Source organism: Talaromyces stipitatus, genomic scaffold (genome assembly GCF_000003125.1).
Source record: "Talaromyces stipitatus ATCC 10500 scf_1105507295523 genomic scaffold, whole genome shotgun sequence".
NCBI lineage: Eukaryota > Fungi > Ascomycota > Eurotiomycetes > Eurotiales > Trichocomaceae > Talaromyces > Talaromyces stipitatus.
In genome coordinates this window covers 1,899,610-1,919,148 of record NW_002990113.1, presented here as the reverse complement: position 1 = coordinate 1,919,148, position 19,539 = coordinate 1,899,610, and the positions used below count along the sequence as shown (strand labels likewise).

General features: G+C 46.5%; 9 protein-coding genes across 12 annotated transcripts; 5 read left to right on the top strand and 4 right to left on the bottom strand.

The window, feature by feature from the left end:
• Positions 1–1,662: 1,662 nt before the first annotated feature.
• TSTA_066420 (uncharacterized protein) lies at positions 1,663–3,480 on the top strand (the record flags this gene model as incomplete). The annotated part of the gene is made up of 5 exons (XM_002340541.1): positions 1,663–1,705; positions 1,974–2,073; positions 2,124–2,395; positions 2,457–2,674; positions 2,744–3,480. 5 exons carry the CDS (start codon positions 1,663–1,665, stop codon positions 3,086–3,088), a joined length of 978 nt encoding a protein of 325 aa, XP_002340582.1. The 3' UTR covers positions 3,089–3,480.
• A 1,051-nt stretch (positions 3,481–4,531) lies between these two features.
• TSTA_066410 (uncharacterized protein) lies at positions 4,532–5,855 on the top strand. Of its 3 annotated transcripts, none has more exons than XM_002340538.1 (3): positions 4,532–4,623; positions 4,697–4,949; positions 5,001–5,855. In XM_002340538.1, exons 2-3 carry the CDS (start codon positions 4,919–4,921, stop codon positions 5,633–5,635), a joined length of 666 nt encoding a protein of 221 aa, XP_002340579.1. In that variant the 5' UTR covers positions 4,532–4,623; positions 4,697–4,918; the 3' UTR covers positions 5,636–5,855. The 3 variants fall into 3 exon arrangements, with proteins under 3 accessions (XP_002340579.1, XP_002340580.1, XP_002340581.1); XM_002340539.1 differs by having other exon boundaries at positions 4,532–4,646; XM_002340540.1 differs by having other exon boundaries at positions 4,532–4,949.
• Positions 5,039–6,449, bottom strand: TSTA_066400 (uncharacterized protein). Of its 2 annotated transcripts, none has more exons than XM_002340536.1 (3): positions 6,245–6,449; positions 5,904–6,199; positions 5,039–5,856 (listed from the first exon to the last, which is right to left on the bottom strand). In XM_002340536.1, exons 1-3 carry the CDS (start codon positions 6,416–6,418, stop codon positions 5,646–5,648), a joined length of 681 nt encoding a protein of 226 aa, XP_002340577.1. In that variant the 5' UTR covers positions 6,419–6,449; the 3' UTR covers positions 5,039–5,645. The 2 variants fall into 2 exon arrangements, with proteins under 2 accessions (XP_002340577.1, XP_002340578.1); XM_002340537.1 differs by having other exon boundaries at positions 5,039–5,854.
• A 313-nt stretch (positions 6,450–6,762) lies between these two features.
• On the top strand, positions 6,763–8,732 carry TSTA_066390 (mitochondrial chaperone bcs1, putative; the record flags this gene model as incomplete). Its single annotated transcript, XM_002340535.1, has 3 exons — positions 6,763–6,861; positions 6,938–7,424; positions 7,474–8,732. The coding sequence occupies exons 2-3, from the start codon at positions 7,196–7,198 to the stop codon at positions 8,730–8,732; spliced, it is 1,488 nt and encodes a 495-aa protein (XP_002340576.1). The 5' UTR covers positions 6,763–6,861; positions 6,938–7,195.
• Positions 8,733–9,221: 489 nt separating this feature from the next.
• TSTA_066380 (uncharacterized protein) lies at positions 9,222–11,434 on the top strand (the record flags this gene model as incomplete). Its single annotated transcript, XM_002340534.1, has 2 exons — positions 9,222–9,608; positions 9,658–11,434. 2 exons carry the CDS (start codon positions 9,222–9,224, stop codon positions 10,771–10,773), a joined length of 1,503 nt encoding a protein of 500 aa, XP_002340575.1. The 3' UTR covers positions 10,774–11,434.
• A 75-nt stretch (positions 11,435–11,509) lies between these two features.
• TSTA_066370 (uncharacterized protein) lies at positions 11,510–13,028 on the bottom strand. Its single transcript, XM_002340533.1, has 2 exons — positions 12,595–13,028; positions 11,510–12,194 (listed from the first exon to the last, which is right to left on the bottom strand). The coding sequence occupies exons 1-2, from the start codon at positions 12,855–12,857 to the stop codon at positions 11,699–11,701; spliced, it is 759 nt and encodes a 252-aa protein (XP_002340574.1). The 5' UTR covers positions 12,858–13,028; the 3' UTR covers positions 11,510–11,698.
• A 562-nt stretch (positions 13,029–13,590) lies between these two features.
• TSTA_066360 (uncharacterized protein) lies at positions 13,591–14,999 on the bottom strand (the record flags this gene model as incomplete). Its single annotated transcript, XM_002340532.1, has 2 exons — positions 13,591–14,721; positions 14,931–14,999. The coding sequence occupies 2 exons, from the start codon at positions 14,997–14,999 to the stop codon at positions 13,591–13,593; spliced, it is 1,200 nt and encodes a 399-aa protein (XP_002340573.1).
• A 703-nt stretch (positions 15,000–15,702) lies between these two features.
• Positions 15,703–18,073, top strand: TSTA_066350 (uncharacterized protein). The gene is made up of 4 exons (XM_002340531.1): positions 15,703–15,889; positions 15,938–16,088; positions 16,156–17,485; positions 17,536–18,073. Exons 1-4 carry the CDS (start codon positions 15,839–15,841, stop codon positions 17,804–17,806), a joined length of 1,803 nt encoding a protein of 600 aa, XP_002340572.1. The 5' UTR covers positions 15,703–15,838; the 3' UTR covers positions 17,807–18,073.
• An 11-nt stretch (positions 18,074–18,084) lies between these two features.
• On the bottom strand, positions 18,085–19,497 carry TSTA_066340 (uncharacterized protein). Its single transcript, XM_002340530.1, has 4 exons — positions 18,972–19,497; positions 18,827–18,926; positions 18,560–18,774; positions 18,085–18,510 (listed from the first exon to the last, which is right to left on the bottom strand). The coding sequence occupies exons 1-4, from the start codon at positions 19,479–19,481 to the stop codon at positions 18,412–18,414; spliced, it is 924 nt and encodes a 307-aa protein (XP_002340571.1). The 5' UTR covers positions 19,482–19,497; the 3' UTR covers positions 18,085–18,411.
• Positions 19,498–19,539: the final 42 nt, after the last annotated feature.

The following is a 19,539-nucleotide window of genomic DNA, read 5'->3' as shown; positions in this document are numbered from 1 at the left end:
GATTCCCTAAGTTCATGTTAAGGGACAATTGCATTGCTGGAAGAGTTGTGAAATAGCTCACTTCATGGCAACGACCGCAGTCGAAGATTGGAGATTGTCAAAGTTTTCTTGAACGACTTCGACAAAGTCAGACCGAACGCTAGCAATGGGAAAACTTGATGGACGGATCCAAGCAGTTGTTTTGTCGACAATTTCCACAGCGACGTTTCTCCCGCCTTTTTGGATCGTTTGGATGAGCTGGCTTGAAACATATCGTGATGCCATTTTTATGAGGCAAGATGTTGGTTTGAAGAAAAATATTTGTGCGAACAGCTTTGAGTCACTGAAACTGAGTAATATGTGTTTGTGAAATAAATCAAAAACCCCTCCTAAAAAAATCAGTAGCACTCTCTTTATATGCTTTCGCCTAGATATCGTGGTTCACTCTCTTAACTGACTCTCTAAGACAGTTCAAATTGATTGGACATCGTTCAAAGAAAGTATGAGAAGCATCCAAAGTAAGTGGCACTCATCAGGCATCCTAGATCACATAATATCCTATTATCCAGCAGCGCAGGGAAGTGTATGAGACTCGAGTGGATGCGTCACGTCACCCGGAAGGAAACGCATTTAGAATACTTTAGATAACTGGACTTCAAACAAACCAGCGCTTAAATATCGGCGCAAGTCTATTTAAAGAGGAATATTGTGATCGTTTGGACTAGAAGCAAGAGTGGAAATATTTGCGGGGCTCAACCATAGCAACTCTCTGACCGCGAATACATTAGCTTAGTCTGTTTCTAGCGACAATCATTGATTTTAACAATGATGGCGTATCGCCAGTCCTGAAATGCGCTACTTCGTGCCTCGAAGGCTGACAAGCTATCATTTTGTGAATCGCTAACAAGGTAAGACATTTGAACAGTTGAGCAGGCGATTTAATTGGCCCTTCCTGCACGCGCCTCTACGTAGTACGCTAAGAAATAAGCAATTTGAAAGCAAGAAGTTTCAGAAAGAAGAAACCAAGTTTGAAGGATTGGTTGTCGCTTGTCGAAGTTACGCTATGCACATGTTGGTGTTTGATACATGACCGTCGCCGCCAGGCATTTGACACTGAATCTCTCAAAACTCAGTGATTAACATTTAGTGAGAGCTGGAAATGTCTGAATTGTGACCATAGCCTATGTAATTATTGTGTGAAAGAGATGGATTCCAATAGCTCCTTGTTCAAGTCCGTTTGCCCCTACGCTCATTGCAAGAGCGATTCGGTTGACTTTTGACATTTTATCCGAACGTGATGGAATGTACTGCTTGCTCACTTTTATCCTGAGAGCTAGCAGACACGGGCGATGTATATTGCTCTAGAGGGTAAATCTACGTGTATGTGGCGAGGCGTCGATCGTATCTTCACCATATCTTCCTTTCGTAGTCAATCTCTCCTTCTCAAACGATAATCTTGATGATTATCTGGAAGCAGTGGGTTATGGCCCAGTGAGTTTTCGAAGGCTCATCGACGAAGGTAACTTGTTCTTTGAAAGTTTCCCGCCACGTCATGCCAACCAGTAAAGGGTTTTTCACCGGATTTTCGACTTGGAAAGTTCTGAGCCTCAACTAGACCCTGTTGTCAACTTACTAGCATCCTCACCATGAGAAAGTGAGTTTCCACGAGGACCCTGGAAAAAAATGACGCGTCAAGTTCTAACCAGGGTGAACCAGTGGTTAACTAGTTAGTTAATCTGGCTATAAATAGAACAGCTTACCTAATGAGCCGTGTGTAGGAAACTCCTGTTCCCCGACTCCCTTCACAGTTTTACCAGCAAGAGCGCCATGACTTTCTCGAAACACCTCTTGCCTCCCATGCTATCATCGAAGGTCATATTTTCCCCAGGCATTTTCTCTTTCAGACACCGAACATATCTGGCAGTGCTGAATTTTTCTATCAGCGACAATATCCCCTCCCAGAGCCCATGAAAAAATAGTGTGAAAATCTCTAGATAATCTCCGAGGAGTACGTGGGCAAGTCCGGTCGGCATATAAGATCGAAAAGGTACTTCAGGAAGAAGAATTTCCTCCACGCCGCGTTTATCTTGCTACGTGAGTCAGTAGTAACCCCTTTGCGCTAACCTGCTTATTGTTTTTCACAGCGCCAACAACCACAAGTTTATATTGAAATATATCCACGAGATTAACTACGATGACCTCCAAGATATTAATAATAAGCTACGCGATGGGGGAGACCACGTGCGTCTCGCCCAGGACACTATTCCTGAGCAGTCAATGTTTGTTTTCGAATACTTCACCGATCATCTCCTACACCTCGCTCAGAAGGACCTGCCGACTGAAACAAGGAAAAAGATTCTCAAAGATGCGCTTCAAGGGATTGCAGAACTTCATGACCATGATATTGTCCACACAGGTGCGTTCTATCGGTTTCTCGATTGTTGCAAGTAGATGCTAAGTCTCATGTTCTGTGCCAGACATCAAGGCAGACAACATTTTCATCGACTGGAAAAGTGGCCAAAATGGAATCACTATCAACCGAGTTCAGCTTGGGGACCTCGAAGACGCCGCGTACATCCCTCCTGGTTCACATATGATCGGAAAACAAGCAGGTAACTGGATGTGGAGGAGTCCTGAAGCCCACGCCAGTGGTCCTGTGAATAAGCCGTCTGATATTTTCTCCTTCGCTCTTGTTGTAAGTCTATTTCTTATTTACGCGGAAAGAGCGCTTGGATTCCACAAGAGTGCTCACTTATCATCGTAGTGCATTTACGCGATGCACCGGCGCGTCATTTTCGCCGTGGGTGACGATGAATTAGAAGATGGTGTGGACCGTCTAGCCATTGTCATTGAGCGTCAAATATCCTATTTTGCAGACCTAGACGGATTAGATGGGCTCTTCAAATATCTCGGCGACAACCCTTGGGTACGCATTTTTGAGGTCACGAGGGATGGCTTTAACAAAGAAAATCCGCGCAGGCCTTTTACATTGTGGAAAGACGCGGACGAAGATTTTAAGAGTCTTATGTCCGCCATGACGAATTTCGATCCTGAAAAAAGAATCACTGCCCGCGAGGCGTTGAAACATAAGTGGTTTGAAGGTATTTAAGTAGTCGTGGAGACTCGGTTAGAGAGGGCCAATGAGATGGTTGATATTTACAGTCAATCATGTTTTGTAGACGCGGCTCCCATCCATAACTAGTGGTCATGGAAGGAGTTTGTCACTTGGTCGATTAGGCTGTGAAAATTATGCCCGCGACAACGGAGAATATTTACATCGTATGCGACATTTTAGCAATTTCTCCACGCCCGATTTTTAAAACTGGCCCTACATGCTCGATTACTGCGACGATTTATTTGTATACGTGTCATATCTGACTTCGTAAGGAACTGCAATACCGAGCTGTCCTTTGCCGGGAGAGAGCTTCTCGATTTACTCTTCAACCATCGTATCCAATGTCATTGAGCGGTATGCCAGCTGATATCCGCTCCTGGACTTACATGCTAACCTAGTGCAGACGTAAATGCTGCGCTTTCCGATTCTTATACTGAGTATGGAAATGCAATCCCTCCAGAGGAATGGTTAGAAAAGCATCCATATCACGAGGCGTTCCTCGATGATTCGGAAGAGTGGATGTACCGGTAACAAGGGCCCCGGTTATCTTTAGTATACTGAAGCAAGCACAACAAGACTGGGAACAGCTTCTACGCAGTTTCCTTTCAAAATCAATTATAATGCATGTAGCTAAACATAAAATGTGTCCTGTATCGAGTACGAGAAAAGCACAACTTCATCGCAGCTGAGACCACTTAGAACTGCAACGTTCCATTCCATCCTGATTTGTATATATTGATCGATCGTTCAATTCTCCTGTGCTTGGATGCATACATATTATCACAGTCTGCGGCCCTCGACTGCCTCACGGGCCAAAAGGGATCTTGGAGCCACATGAAGCCCTACTCCTCGAGGTCAGCTTATTTGAGCTACATACGGGATTCCGTCTCTTACCCCTAATAACAGACATTCTCTCCGCTTCCATATTGTAGACGTTGAAGATGGCTTATATTAATCCCCACGACTTTCGCACGAGGTATTGCGTGGGCATGAAAGCAGTTGATGTATCTACAGAAATGTATTAGCTAAACGTTTCCAGGGAATAAGTACATTAAGAATAAAACATTTCCAGGCTCGAACGTTGCTCACCTACTGATTCTCAATTCTTACCACTGCAAGTTGGACAAGCAATACCGTTCACTATCTTTTTGCCTCCACAGGTTTCACATTTGGCCATCTTCGCTCTCGTCAGGGTGAAGCCGAGATAGAATAGTTGACTCTTCGTGACTAGAGCGGTGACTTCAATGAAAAAGTAAGGCAAAACTGAATGGAAAGTTAGTCTTGCTGCCCAACAGCGGCGGGCTGCCTGGTTTAAATATTCTTTATTCCACTTTTGCAGCCAATTAAAACTAACGTTACATTTTCTCGAAATGATGACTAATCAGGTTTCCACCCGAATCCAAAAACCAAGAGGAGGGGCGAAACCCTTCGGCTACCACACACCTTCTTCTTTGCGTCATCCTCAACAATGTCAAGCATCCAACCACAGTGTGCTTGCTCAGCTTTCTTTGCAACAGAAGGCCATCTACGTGAGCATCTCGAAGAATACCGGGTTATTTACCCATAAATCTAAGTCATACTACCTAGCTGACTTTACTCCAGTCCCGCGAACAGCACCTGCAAGCCGAACTTGAACGTTGCCGCACCCATTTGAGGATTAGTGGTGATGATTTTCAAAACAGAAACGACAACTATCGAGGCGAAAGTGACGCCAACCAGAATAGTTATATCAAAGAAGCAAATCTTACGCGCACGATAAATCATGTTGGGGCTCCCAAAGGGCATTTTTGTCCATCATGTAAGCGAGGAAAGCCATTTCCAAAAATGCAGGGACTTCGACGTCATTTCCAACAACGCAAGTGATACCGCCCCTTATACGCGGCATGCTATTAATTTTTTGGTGCAGATGTCACATGTGAGGAAGTATGCGTGTGCTGTTTTAAAGTTTTCAGGACTGTGAGCGAGTTCATTAGACATGCCGACAAACATGACGGAGCAGGCGAAAGAAAGCAGGCATTTATCAAGAAAACATGCGATGAATTACGCGACCAATCCGATAAACAACTAGCTCTCGCCACGAGTCAAAGTCGGTCAGTAGTTGTCGCGGGAGAGAAACGGACGTGGGACGTGGCAGCTCTAAGCTCGGAGTTTTTGGAGGCTCAGCCCCAGTTGGACAGGACTGGCGTAAAGACTTTGAACCACCACCACATAACTGAAGGTGATAGCCTTAACCACCTCGATCCAACTTGCATTGGACTATCTGCACCCCCAATCTCGATGCAGTCACCTATGGTTATACCACGGCTGACCATGACTACCAAACCGGTTAATAATAACAGCTCCCCACACATGTCAACAGAGGGGGTTTACTTCAACACAGGAGAAGGGCAAATCCAAGGTCTTGACTTGCTACAAGATTTTGATGCTCCTATTCTTCAGATCATGAACAGTGTCCCAGCATTGACAGCCGGATGGACGGTAGAAGACGCTATTGTAGATATAACGGCAAACACTGATGCTCCAGTATACAGTACACAATAAACTATGAAAATTACCCTCCTGTGCCTCCAGAACCCTCAAACCTGAAATTAAGTCTGATTTTTGTGCTCAGCATTTCCAGTTCCCTGACTTTGTGCCTCAACCCCTCTGAGTATGGAAGGATCATTTTTGCCCAGTTAGCGACGACTTCATCCGTGGCAAATAAAAACGTAATGGCATATCCTTGGTCGATCTGGAAGCCAAGCCTGGCATCTAGGATTACTCTACACCTGTTAGAGCATGAGTCTCTGATATAAAGGTTATTACCTACAAGCCTCCATCTGGGAAATCCTTCACCTCCGGCTTAGAGCCGACACGTTCAAGCTCGGATTTCGGGATCTCGTATAACGATCTTCTCCCCTTCGTAGTCACCAAGTCATGAAGATGCGAAAAGGTATAGTACTCCACTCGTGAACCTTTGGCCAACAGATGCACCACTAAAACACGCAGGCCGGCTTTTGGGCCACCTCTCCTAAAGCACTCAACGTGGCCGGGAAATTCTTCATATCTCAGCCAGTGTCCGAGGCTGCATCGTTCAAGGCAGTTTTCGAGAAGAGATCGGACGCGCTGAAGTTTATTAGACATTGCCACAGAAAACATTGTTTCACTTACTTCATCAAAGGCAAATTGCTTGCAAAAGTCCATACCATATTCGGTGAGGTATGGGAAGCCCTGCTTCTCCATCTCCAACACGCGGTCGCCCACCGTTGAGTCATTTAAATCGAAGTATCCCTTCTCAAGGAGGGACTTCCTTGCCACATCTACGGTAAGCGCCGTTGATGCCATACCTGAGACTGGTACTGCTGCGTTTCAAGACGATGCGAAACACAGAGGGGCAACAGCCAGATTGAAGTAATCCGGGAATTTAATTTTCCGTGCCGGTAAATCTCACCCCACCTTAATCACGGACAAAGCATTTAGCAGGGATCACAACTGCATGGTACCAACGTACAGGGATCACAGATTTGTGATACCACTTAATCACGGACACTCAGCATTTAGTGTATCAGGGATCACAACTGCGTGATACCAACCTACAGGGATCACAGATTTGTGATACCACTCTTTCTATTCGCCGCCTACGTGTACCGTGTCGCTACACGGGTGCTTCAAATACTTAGGAAAATTATGAACACCAGGATGTAGTGTCTCGATGCAAAAACAGATGCCACCAGCTGGGTATGAAATGAAGATAAATGAGGATTCGGTGATTAATAAGTTTCATGAGTGTAAGCAATGACAATATTTGATAAGACTTGTGAATTGAAGCATGAACATTCAATAATGGTTTGTTCGGTATCTCAGATAACTCCAAGAGCCAACCCTGAATCTTGATCGGCGTGGACGTAGTCCTAAGATACATTGTATAGAACGTACATTAGCGTCTTCGAGCAGAAGCGGGGTGTTATCAGTCTAGATGCAGGATGTGTATTCCAACAAAAGCATATAAGAGGAACCAAACTCATCTGACGACTCTCGAAATCTGCTCTCGTATTCCGATGAGGAGTTTAAACTCAGACCTGTATCGCTTTTGAAAAGTATCGACTTCAATACTCTGCCAAAATGGACACATCAAACGCTACCACCTCTTTTCCAATCCAACCGACACCATCCCAGATCTCTATTGTGGACGTCTTCTTTCCTGGCTTCGGCACCATTTTCTCCTCTATGCAGTATCTCCTAGCTGGAAATTTAGATATCTATGTTCGTCTGTTAGGCATCTGCGGAATGATCACCGTCCTGGGAAGATATGGATTCCGTTATTTGATGGAATTCGTGGAGACTTACTTCAGTTCGTGACCCTGCCATAACTGTGACACTCATCTGACAGTCAAGAAAAGCCTCAACAGTCACTGTGCCCCACCACGACGAAGCGTACGATATGCTCCTCACGTGGATATCCACTCAGCCATTCGCAGATGAGGTTAAATCCTCTCTGGCCAGCGTTGGGCCCCGGCAGAGACGGGTATTCGCTGTTGATGACTCGAGTGGATACAAGAAGAAGGCTTTGACCTATGCCCCCTGGAAAGGCTCATTTTATTTTTGGTATAAGAACCACCTACTTCAATTGTCTTGCACAGTGAAAGAGGGTGTCTTTAATCCGCAAGAAGAACTTCGTCTCTCTTGCATCGGAAGGTCTCCAAAGATTGCGAAAGAGCTCCTTGAGGAGGGTCGAACTGAGTACCTCAAACGTATTCAGAAGAAGACATCTGTCTTCGAGCATGAAAATGGGGAGTGGAAGAAGGTAGTATCACGAGATATCAGGCCCATCGCCACAGTCATCATGAACGAGGACGATAAGGAGGCACTGGTGAAAGATATTGAGGACTTTCTCAGCGAGGAGACTCGTAGCTGGTATGCAAGTCGAGGCATACAATATAAAAGAGGGTTCCTCTGGTATGGGCCTCCCGGAACCGGAAAGTCCAGTTTCAGCTTCTCTATCGCCGGGCGGTTCGAATTGGACATCTATGTACTGAGCATTCCAAAGGTCGACGACAGTGGACTAGCCAGTCTGTTTGCCAAGCTCCCTCCGCACTGCATTGTTCTCTTGGAAGACGTCGACGCCGTCGGCACTGCACGGACCGAGAGGCCTGAAACTCCCAGATCTCCCGGTGGGAGCTCGACAGTCTCCTCGGGTGGAGGCAGATCTCCTGGGAAATTGTCGATGTCTGGGCTTCTCAACGCTCTAGACGGGGTGGCATCGGCAGAGGGTCGGGTGCTCATTATGACAACCAATCACATTGAGAATCTAGACAGGGCGCTCGTACGACCTGGTCGTGTGGATCAAAAGGTCTTATTTCCGCTTGCCGACAAGGACTTGATTTTTAGATTGTTTTGCACGATCTTCAAACAACTGGATGGAGATCAAACCATTGGAAAGAAGGATGATGATGAGCATGACACTATAGAACGACTGGCCGAAGAGTTCGCCTCGAAGATGCCCAGTGACGAATTCAGCCCTGCTGAGATTCTGGAGCTTTTGGTGAAGAACAAGCATTCTCCGGCCAATGCGGTGGTTAGTGTTGCTGAATGGGTGGTGAAAGCCAGGAAGGAAAGGAGCAAGTTGCAAAGAGAAAACTCGTGGGTGCAGAATATCTAACGTGTTCTCGAAGACTTGGAATGGAGGTTAGTCACCGGTTGAACCAGAAACACATGACCCTTTTAGGTATAATATTCACTCTTTATAAATATCACGCTAGAGTTTCAGTAATTGTACGGAGTAGTCAGTTTAAATCGTCCTTAGTCGTCCCTATTCGTCCTGATTCGTCCCGCTCCTGGCCATCCCGACGCGAGAACTCTATTGGCTGTTTATCTGGCGAATCATCGTGCACGCCATGGACTCATTCTATGAATAGTACTGGACCTTGGAATCTGAGACATTCAACGCTGTTTTACATTGAGATATCTTGTGAATGAGCCCAATTGGATCACGAGGAAGTAAAGCAAGGTGTTTCAGGAAGCGGAGCCTAGATTTCATGATTGGTTGTCGCTTGCTGGAGTTAGCCAGGAAGCAGTGACTCATCTGCCGCCGCCAAGCAAGTGATCAACAAACCTCACTCGAGCTCAAGCACAACAACTATCAACATAAATGCGCCCGCTTACACGACATTATCACCAGGAAGAATCACTCCCCGCTACATTCTGTGATCACCGTCACCCAATGCATACAGAGCGATCAATACGTTCTCGCAAACGATCGCTTTCGGAGCAAATACCTGCTGACGCACCGCCTGAGCAGCTTCTCAAGAAGCAAAAAGTCAAACATCCTAGCGGGTCTTTGCTCCCAGCGGCGTTCTGGGATAATCTCTCCAAAGTCTGGCTGACACATAACGCACTGCGGGAACTTGATCGAAGGAATACACAGATTTCAGCTATCCAGGCAACGCGGTCATCAAGACCTGTCACTTCAAAGGACAGAAAGGATATTCGAAGGTTTGCGCGTCAGGGTGGTCCAGACTTATCGGAACTAAGGGGTGTGAGTTAAGTCTGCTTACCCAACAGCAATATTTGACTGACTATTGCAGTATCCACCGCCTACAATGAAATCTCACCGACCGTACCGTATCCAAAAACGCAGTGTCAGCGCTTCACGAGGTTCAAGTACCTCGCGAAGCACCAAACCGTCAACTACCAAAAGTAGTGGACCGTACGATCGCGATTTTCACCAACATCTAATCGATCATGGGATCTTTCCCCATCGTTATCGATTCCCCGACGGACATATGCCTTCGAAGCCCGGCAATTGGGATAACATACTTGCTAGACTTGCTCAGCCTCGACCCTCACTTTCCCCTTCCAGATTTGCCGATGAGGACTTTGAAGAATTTCTTCAGATGGATACAGATGCTTCGAAGGAGAAACAGGTCACGGAGAATGTGATTCCCTTTATTGAAGGCAAAAATCCAGATAGCAAATGTATAGGGGGTGGTATTCCTTTCAGGAATCTCGACCATCTTACGGATGGCACTCTGGTACCTGGTAATCCTGATCGTTATCATGGGGCACGCCCGGAGCAACTCGACCGTCGGATACGAATTGAACTCAGTGATCAGATTGTTCCATCCACGCAGCATGATCTACCCATAGCGCCAAACTTCTTCCTGGCAGCGAAAGGCCCAGACGGGTCGGCATCAGTCGCCAAAAGGCAGGCATGCTATGATGGTGCATTAGGAGCAAGGGGAATGCACTCTCTTCAAGAGTATGGCAAAGACGAGCCTGTTTTTGATAATAATGCTTATACAATCTCATCCATATATCATGATGGCACCTTAAAAATGTTTACCAGTCATCCTTCAAGATCAACTACAGCAAATCGGACCGAGTATTATATGACACAAATCAAAGGGTGGTCTATGACAAGTGATCCTGATGCGTTTCGAGAAGGCGCAACTTGGTATCGTAACGGCAGGGATTGGGCAAAGGAACAACGTGACGACGCAATAAACCGAGCAAGTGAGAAAGCAGCCCAAAGCACTATTGAGCCTACTGCCGTCAATACCAGCTTCAGTACAGTTTGCGAAATATCGAGTACTGAGTCAGAGTGTATAACTGAGCAGTCCTATTTCTCGTTCAACGGTACAAACACAACCGAAACACACTCATTGCAGTCGACACGCTCCCTGTCACCCAAACCAGCCTAAGTTAAACATAACGAATAACGAATTCTAGACTGACCATGCATCTTGTTGTATTTCTTTGCTGCGTGCTTTGGGGGAAGTCACATTTTTCGTTACAGAAGAGGATAACATGCTTCCAATCCGCTTATGAGCTTGCGGGCTCAAGGTCTAATTTGAACACAATTTTCCAAGCGGTCCTGTGTCTGCTTATTGCCCCAAGACTTGTAACTTCGTGTTCACGCTCCCCGAAAAATCATCCGGCGTTTTACGTTCCGGGATAGGATAGTATGTATCCTATCACAATTAGCCCTGCAGACAAGAAGGTGAGGAAGCTTACCAGATGCGATAAATGTGATGACCAAATCCCAGTGGTATCCGCACAAAATGACTTGATGCGACCGGTATCACGAAATCTGATGCCAAGGAAAACCTCAGCATCAGCCATAATGCTGAGTTCATATGCCTTTTTTAGAAGTGTACTCCCACGTCGGTTTCGCTGTTGTCTTTTATGCTTTTTTTGCAACACAATCATGGAATAAGTCCGAATCTTTTGGCTAGCCATACTGTTATTTGTAACTAAATTATGGAGGAAAAGAAGTGATCGGCTAGAGCAAAATCCATGTACAAACACAGCCTTTATATCGGTGACTAAGTGTGTTTGAGTTCAAGCGCTTCTCAAATGGTGCCTTTTCAAGTTTTACTAAAATTGACTTTCCAAAAAGGCGACTTCTAGCCGCTTTCGCAATACGGGAGGTAGCCGATTGGTCATTTTACTCAAGGCTAGTTTGAGCTAGATGAAGTCCAAAACTAAGCATGCCTGAAACTCGGAGTTAGATCCATCGTGTGGGTCATCTGGCTTACGCCAAAAGTGCCCCATGCTGAACGTGCTTCATGCCAAAAGTCGCTCCCTACCAAAAGTGCTCTAAGCCAAACTCAAACCAGCACAAACTCATAGGCTGTTTATGGCTTCAAGCCAAACGTGCTCCAAGCCAAACGTGCTCCAAGCCAAACATGCTCCAAGCCAAACATGCTCCAAGCCAAACATGCTCCAAGCCAGATGTGCTCCAAGCCGGACATAAGCTGTTCCTGGCTTCGCTCTCCGGCTTCGCTCCAGCGTGCAGTTTGCTCCAAGCCAGCTGTGCTCCAAGCCAGATGTGCTCCAAGCCAGATGTGCTCCAAGCCAGATGTGCTCCAAGCCAGATGTGCTCCAAGCCGGACATAAGCTGTTTCTGGCTTTACTCTCCGGCTTCGCTCCAGCGTGCAGTGTGCTCCAAGCCAGCTGTGCTCCAAGCCAGATGTGCTCCAAGCCGGACATGAGCTGTTTCTGGCTTCGCTCTCCGGCTTCGCTCGCCAGAAACAGCTTGTGAGTTGTATGAGCATTGGCTTGGAGCGTGTCTGGCTTGGAGCGTGTCCGGCTTGGAGCATATTGGCAGAGCCAGAAACAGCTTACATTGCATAAGCATTGGCTTGGAGCACGTCTGGCTTGGAGCGAAGCTGGCTTTAGGCACGTGCTCTAGTAGATTCATCGAGAACTCGAGTGCTGCCGGCTCTCCCCCTTCATCAAGTCATTATTTTGTAGCCCCGAGGCCTGGAGGCTTTCAGAAAGCAGACTCTGACTAACAATCACGGGAACATGCTTACTTTTCGCAAACAGTTAAGCACTGCACCCGGCGCAGCACTTAATTTGCCCTGAGGCAGCTTGTGCTCTGGAGCAACAATACCCAGAAAATTCATGCAAGTAAAAACCGCCTCGTTCGCGCTCCTGAGGGACTGACGTCTGGAGTATAGAAAAGAGACCCGAAGTGAGAATCCGTGGATTGACTTGCGTAACTGTATGTTGTCTACTTTGAGTCCGCTCTCTCCTTGTCTTGGTTGTATTGTCTAACCGTGGCCAAGATCTCATCTTGTGGAACACCCTTTCGAGCAGCTGCAAAAACAGCCTCAAGTTGCTGGCAATTCCCGTTCCGCATCACATTCAGCAATTCTTCCACGGATTGGTAGACGAGTTTCAGCTCTTCCTGAGCCAGTTCCAATGCGATTGCGTCTTCATCGATTGCGCGCTGCCTGCTTGACTGGGTATCTCCGTTCTTGGGTTTTATTGGAGCCATACGGTAGTGCAGCCACTATGGCGTAGGCCGGGGAGGACTATAGGAGTGATCGTTGGTTATCTCTTAGCCACCTGATGCCTTGAAGCTAGTCAGTCAGTAAGGGAAGTACGGAAATAGTGGACAGACATGAACTATGGGATGAAGTGTAATTGATGGTAGGCTTCAACAGCCATTTCAGAGATAAGATGGGCGCTTTTGGTTCTTGCAGGATCAGGACCAGAAACCATGGCTCCAAAAACCATGGAGTGTATTTTGTCCGAAGTTTGTCCGAGATAGCGTCTTCAGTTCCTTAACGCTAGATAAATTTAGGACTAGCGTCACTTCTGGTTGCTTATCCACTGTCGAGCTGGTCGGCCGTCCATTCAGAGTACGAGTTGCTCCAGAGTACGAGTTGATCCAGAGTACGAGTTGCTCCAGAGTACGAGTTGATCCAGAGTACGAGTTGCTCCAGAGCAAATTAGCCTCAGAGTACGAGTTACTTCAGAGTATAGGGAGCTTCGGGCAAGTTAGGCGCTGCGCTGGACGCAGCGCTTAACGGAAAAGGCTGCCTGAATGGTGTCAATTCTATTGTTTTACCAGGATATCTATGCGTAACTCAAGGTCAAAGCCATTTCATCCAAGTTGCGCGAGCGTTCAGCCAGATTAGCGTCAACCGAAGACTGGCGATCAGGGGCAGGCTTGGCGAACTACTGCACTTTATAAACAAGCCATTGTCTTAAGACAATAGTACTAGTTAGTCCTGGAATAGATTAGTCAGAGAATGGTCTAGATTTTGTTCCTCTAACTGCTGCTGCAAGGTTTGAATCATGCTACGTAGCTCCGGTTGTAAGGCCCGATTCTGTACAGAGGGCGCCCGGCTATATGAGGGCCGTTCTTGGGACCAGATTCGTGATTGGGAGCTTATATCGTCATCGACATCGAGCTCAAAAGGGAGTTCTTGGGGATCAGGAATTTCTTCCAGAAGACGCATTAACCGGTCAGTATGGATGGGAAGGAAGTCACGATCGAGATTTTCCACAAAACGATAACAAGCCCATTTATCCCCGTCTGCCCAAATGTTGAACTGCTTTACTAACCAGCGATAATATTTGACCCCATCTTCGCCAATCTCAGGATAGTAGCCGTAGATTCGCACACCCTCTAATTCATGCGAAACCGAGAAGCCAAGGAGCCTCCGATTCACCTCTCCCAGACGGCCGGCAGCTTCAGCTAAGCTGACCACCGCGCGAAGGGCAATACACATGCTGTGCATATTCTGCCGATCCGCAAATTCCAAAGCTTGGTTCCCGCACTTAATTTTTGACGTCAAGTAAGGGAAGTACATATCTTCTCGCACCGCATAGAGGGATTTTTCGTCCGGCTTGATTCCAAGCTTTCGCCGCTGGTTGTCTGAAAAGGTCGACCACCTTAAGCCTCGAGCATGGTCCGGCTGTGGTTTGGGACCATAGATTGGCTCTGTCTTGAGCCATGGATCATTGTAACCATCGATAACAGCTTTCAGTTCGTCCTTCCCTTGGATGAAGCGGTTCTCTGCAGATGGCATGAGGAGTGGATGTAAATCTACCAGCAGTCGCGCTTCTGATCGATTTCGTAATGCATTGTGAAAATCCTCGATGAACTCATCGTCGAATAGACCGCGCGGGATTTCAACTGGTTGATGGAGGAGTCGCTGGCAAAGCGCGATGTCATCGGGAGTCGGACCGGCGGGGGAATGGCGCATAAAGCAGCCTTTGGTCTCTAGAGTCGTGACATAATTTGCCGCTTTATATGCATATGATTTAGCATCACGAGATGACGCACTCGCACTCGGTGAAACAGAACGAGCGCGTCCACGGTCGGTCGATGTTGATTGTGAGCGTGACCTCTTAGATGATGCAAAGTTGATTCAATGAAAACAATCTACAGCGATTTAATATAGCGCTGTATCAAAAAGGATAAAGAGTTGATAATTGAGTGGTAGGGAGGTCGAAACGCGAGGTCAGTTGGCGCAGACCCAAAAACTTGGTGGTTCAAAGGCATCCAATTATATCTCCATTTATGTATTAGTCATTTTTCGCCTTAATATCCAGGCACCAAACGGCGGGATATCCGTCCCGCATCCAATTCGGTGAGATACGAGGCCAAGGCCGCCGACTTGCCCATCTGGGTAGAATCATCATACGTATTTCCAACGGCATATGATCATGGTGGTCCTCACCAGAAACCACCACATTTTTGCATGAGCATATGATGGCGTCGGCGCATTAACTACATTGGGAAAACACTCGCTAACGTAAGTACTTTTGATGGTTGTACGGATACGGAGTACTCTGTACAGGACTGGCTTTGAACCTTGATCGACCGCGGAAATACGATTTGATGCGGTTCGACACTCCACTTGTGGACCGAAGGGCACAGTTAATTAGACAAAACCGAAATGGCTAGCCTCCCTGCTTCCGGTGCCTGGCAGGAATAGGTTGATTCACACGTGGGCGATGCTCCTGCATCCAGAAGGAGCTAAATGATAGTGTTGAGCTCTGTCTTGTTTTTATTTACTAGTACTATGTATGTTGTAGAGCTGCCCTTTTGATGAGAAGGGGAACCTGATCTTCCAGACGGTTTCTCATTCTCCTCGCACTTCGATCACCTGCACATGGATGTACGGCATGTGAACCACACCGCTAGGGAAAGTGTGGGTCTTGATATTTCTCCACAGGTCCATGAAGTTCTAGCGTTTGTCTCTTTCAGTTCTCAGTCACTGTTCCCGTTCCGGATCGCTGTACCTGTCTGATATACCCCAATACTGACTACGTAAAATGTGGGATCTTTGTCATTCTTTCCTCCGCACCAGTTGTTAACCCAATCTACCCACTGAATGACCAGCACTGCGGTCTAACATCGCTCTATCAAAAATATTCCTCGTACTTATTTATTATCAGGTAACTCATTCGGTAATTCAGCGGTTGATGGGGGTATACCGTTCTGCAGAATAGGGTATAGCAATGGGCCGTATTCCAGAGTTTCTCGATCGTGCGATCACAGCAAACCCAGAGGTCAGTTCTGCTCATGTCAGGAAATTCACCTGCTGATCAAAGTGCTAGCTTGGATTGGTTGTTTGCCAGTTCATAGAGGCGGTTTCCCAATTCGACAAAACTGGCCAGAAGCTAGCTCGTCTCGTTAGAGAAATCGACGGGGCGGAATTGTCTTGCTTCAGAGGAATAAAAATTCGTCGTCCAAAGTTGCAACAAAGAGGTTCGTTACCAGAAGAATTTTTGTCTGCAGTGTGACTTGATTGTTTTGATTATTAATATATTGCCAGGTGATCTCTCTCGTCCACACCACGATCCACATATAGCAGAACCCGATCACATACCAGATCCCCCATGCATCAACCCGGTTTTGCTAGAAAAGCAGGGCGAGCCACTAAGCGAAGGGCTCCGAAGTCACGGCTCGGATGACAGGCTTGTGAGGTTAACTTCGGTTGATCTAGGACGGAACTTGAACAACGACAGTCTACCATCTACTGATACTATGCGTAACCTGGAGGACAATGGTAACCCTGATACTAGCTCGTCGAACGTGCGCGGGATCGCAGCAATAAGTTCCCTAACGTCGATTGAAACAGCGGATTATTCAACTCCGGAGATCAAGAAGGTCGCAACGCGAGCTAATATGCAACCAAGTGTCTACGACGTGAGCGGTGAAATGGATAATATAATTCTACAGACTGGACGAGCCTCGCCGACTGGTTGTGATGAAAACATGCAAGCAAGTGTAGAAGATGTGAACGATGAAGGCGAAGAAATCGTTCCACAGAAGAAACGAGTCCGGCCGACTGGTGATGGTGAAAATATGCAAGCAAGTGTAGAAGATGTGAGCTGTGAAGGCAATGATATTTTTCCACAGAAGAAACGAGTCCGGCCGACTGGTGATGGTGGCCGTTTACGACAGCCTGGACCTAGGAAAAAACCCCCTTTGAAGAAGAGCAGCGAAGCAAAGCATGCACGGTCTACCGCTCAGAAGATCTCCAATCAGCAAGCTGATGCTTCTCGTTCAGTGACAAGGTATTCCGCTTATGATCAAATGCGGTGTCTATTTGGTTCCGGTAAGGCGGAGAAGGAAGAATTATCGGAGTCTTCTTTCATCCGGGTATTGGCACTGTACGCGAAAAGTTCACGGCCCGATCTAGCAACCTTTCTAGAGAATCTGAGCAATCTTTGGCGGACAAATCGCTTCTGGAGCCCTGACGCTCTCCATCTTTCGATGCCAGAAGAGCTGCCATTGGGCAGTTCATGTCTGAGGCTCTTCCGGTATGATTGGGATCTCGGGAAAGAAACTGGAATCAATGTGATCAGACGTCGGTTTGTACAATTAAAACTACATTTGTCTTTCGTACGCCTGTGCAACGAAATGACAAACCCCAAAAGCCCTTGTTTTAAGACCCGCCTGAATAGCCGCAGAATTGCAAGTCATGCCATTGACTATCTTATGAAATTGGACGGCAGTAACGGTTATTCTGATGATCCGTTAGCACCTAAGGATCGTGGTCGCTTCGCCAAGACTAATGCTAAGGGGAGGAGGTGGTATCTGATCTCTCACTATATCGGGTGGGGTTCACTAATCATCTTCAACAACATTGATACAACTCTGTGAGTAACCTGTATCCTTCAATGAATATCCATTCTGACCATTGTCACAGCGCCAAAGTCGATCTCATTGAACTGGAGGCTTTTATTACATACGTCTTAAATACTCAGCCTAGGGTGGTAGCACTATGTCACAAATACGAGCAGCCTGTCAAAGATCTCTTGAACGGCAGAAAGCCCGCTCTCACTTTGACAGAGCAAGTCACAAGTAATATTGGTGGTTTACCCCATGCAATTGACCACAATGAAGGTGCAAAAACTCACTGGCAACGAATCAATACGAAGATCGATACGGATGTTTCCGAAGTTCTTTCACATGACTGAGGATAGTATTTCAATCTGGCGCATACATTAGATAGCTAAGGGAGTGCATTCATGATTGGCTCAATGTTGCTACATTAAGACTAGATTTACACTTAATAATACGATATAGGAGCTGCAAATTCTGTTGAATGCTTACGATCTCGGTTGGAACATGCGAGGCAAGGGCTTCTGGCTGTGTGCCAGTGATGAACCGAAAATGGGCTAGAGCGTTTACAGCAATTGATTAGGTACCGAAGCGTGAAAAAGAACGAATATAGTTATCACAAGATTCTCTGTATCGGGCACGGTTCTTAAAATATCCTTGTAATGGGTTTTTAGGGGATTTTTTATGCAAATTTTCAAGCATTCAACAAGTGACGAGGTTTGACAGAACGTTCTTGATGCATAACTTAATTTGTAGTTGATTTGTAATGCTCAACGAGGCAACGATTTGTAGAAGATTCTGTGTAAAACTTGAAGTAATTCTCTGTTGATCCGTATGCTCCATATTTGGTTTAGTGCGCTTGGCGTTCAACAGGTAGTGACAATCACGTGATGAGCTCTAGCTTACTAATCTCAATCTTCTAGAAGATTGGGACGACACCAGAGCAACCAGTGTTAGCTCACTATGGATAGGAATAGAAAGTCCTAGTAGACACCAAGGCAAATCGCGCTAAACCAACCAGCTCACCCTCAGTGGCGGTGCATTGTCTTATGAGCTGGTGCTAATAGACCGTCAGACCACAACAGCGAAATTGGTTGGAGCTATCTCACCTTTCTCAACTCATTGACGGTACTGACAGAGTCAATGGCCGCAAGAAACTTCACCGCGTTTGAGTCCACTGGCCAACGATTCAGGTCATTCACGCCAGTAGTACCGTTCTTTTTAGTATGCTTCTCCATCAACTCCATAGCAATTGTCTTTATAGCATCCAGAGTTGCGCGTTGGTCTCGGTTCTGGTCTCGGGCGTGAACGTCTTCTAACGAACCTGGATGGACTCAGTGCATATTTCGCGAAGAGATGACATTCTAAGACTCTACCTATCTTGACGATGCCATCCAGATTCATTAAGATGTTCAATGATTTCAAAGCCTGATGCTCAAGACCTTGGCTTCCCAGGTATGATAGACCTTCCAGAATCTATCGAGATTTAGTTGTGTCTTTGAACAATTCAGGAAGAATTACCTGTCTCATGATCACAGCGAGTTGAGCTTCCGTTGGATAGGCACGACAGATAGTGAGATTCTCCAAAGTCAAGGGGAGGTCTTCACATATAATGTGTAATGAACTCTTGAAGAAATAGGCCTCCTTGGCAGACATGATATGACGGTGTTGATGTTGGGAAAACCATTGTAGCATCTTGGACGAAATAGCGTCAGGGTAGGACCTGAGTAACAGAACCTTCGAAGGGTTTTTGCTATGGGCGACCGCGACGGCGTCTCCGGCAAGCTCACAGCCGAATTCCTTCCTGTACGAATTCCATGGAGACTCGTTCTTAAGTTTCAGAAGGCTCCTTTGTCCGTGACTCGGAGCTTGGTCGAGATTCTCCCTGCTAGAAGAGTGCTCCTGCTTGTTTGATGGTTCGATCGCTTCGTTTTCCGGGACATTCTGAAGGGGGGTTTGTATAGCAGGGTTTTGAACTACCTTGGATACAAGATCGAACGCGGTTTTATGTTTGTCGGACTTGGAAGACATGATGGCTTACGACCCCAAAAGTAAATAATGGGAAATAAAATAAGAGTGGGAACGGAAC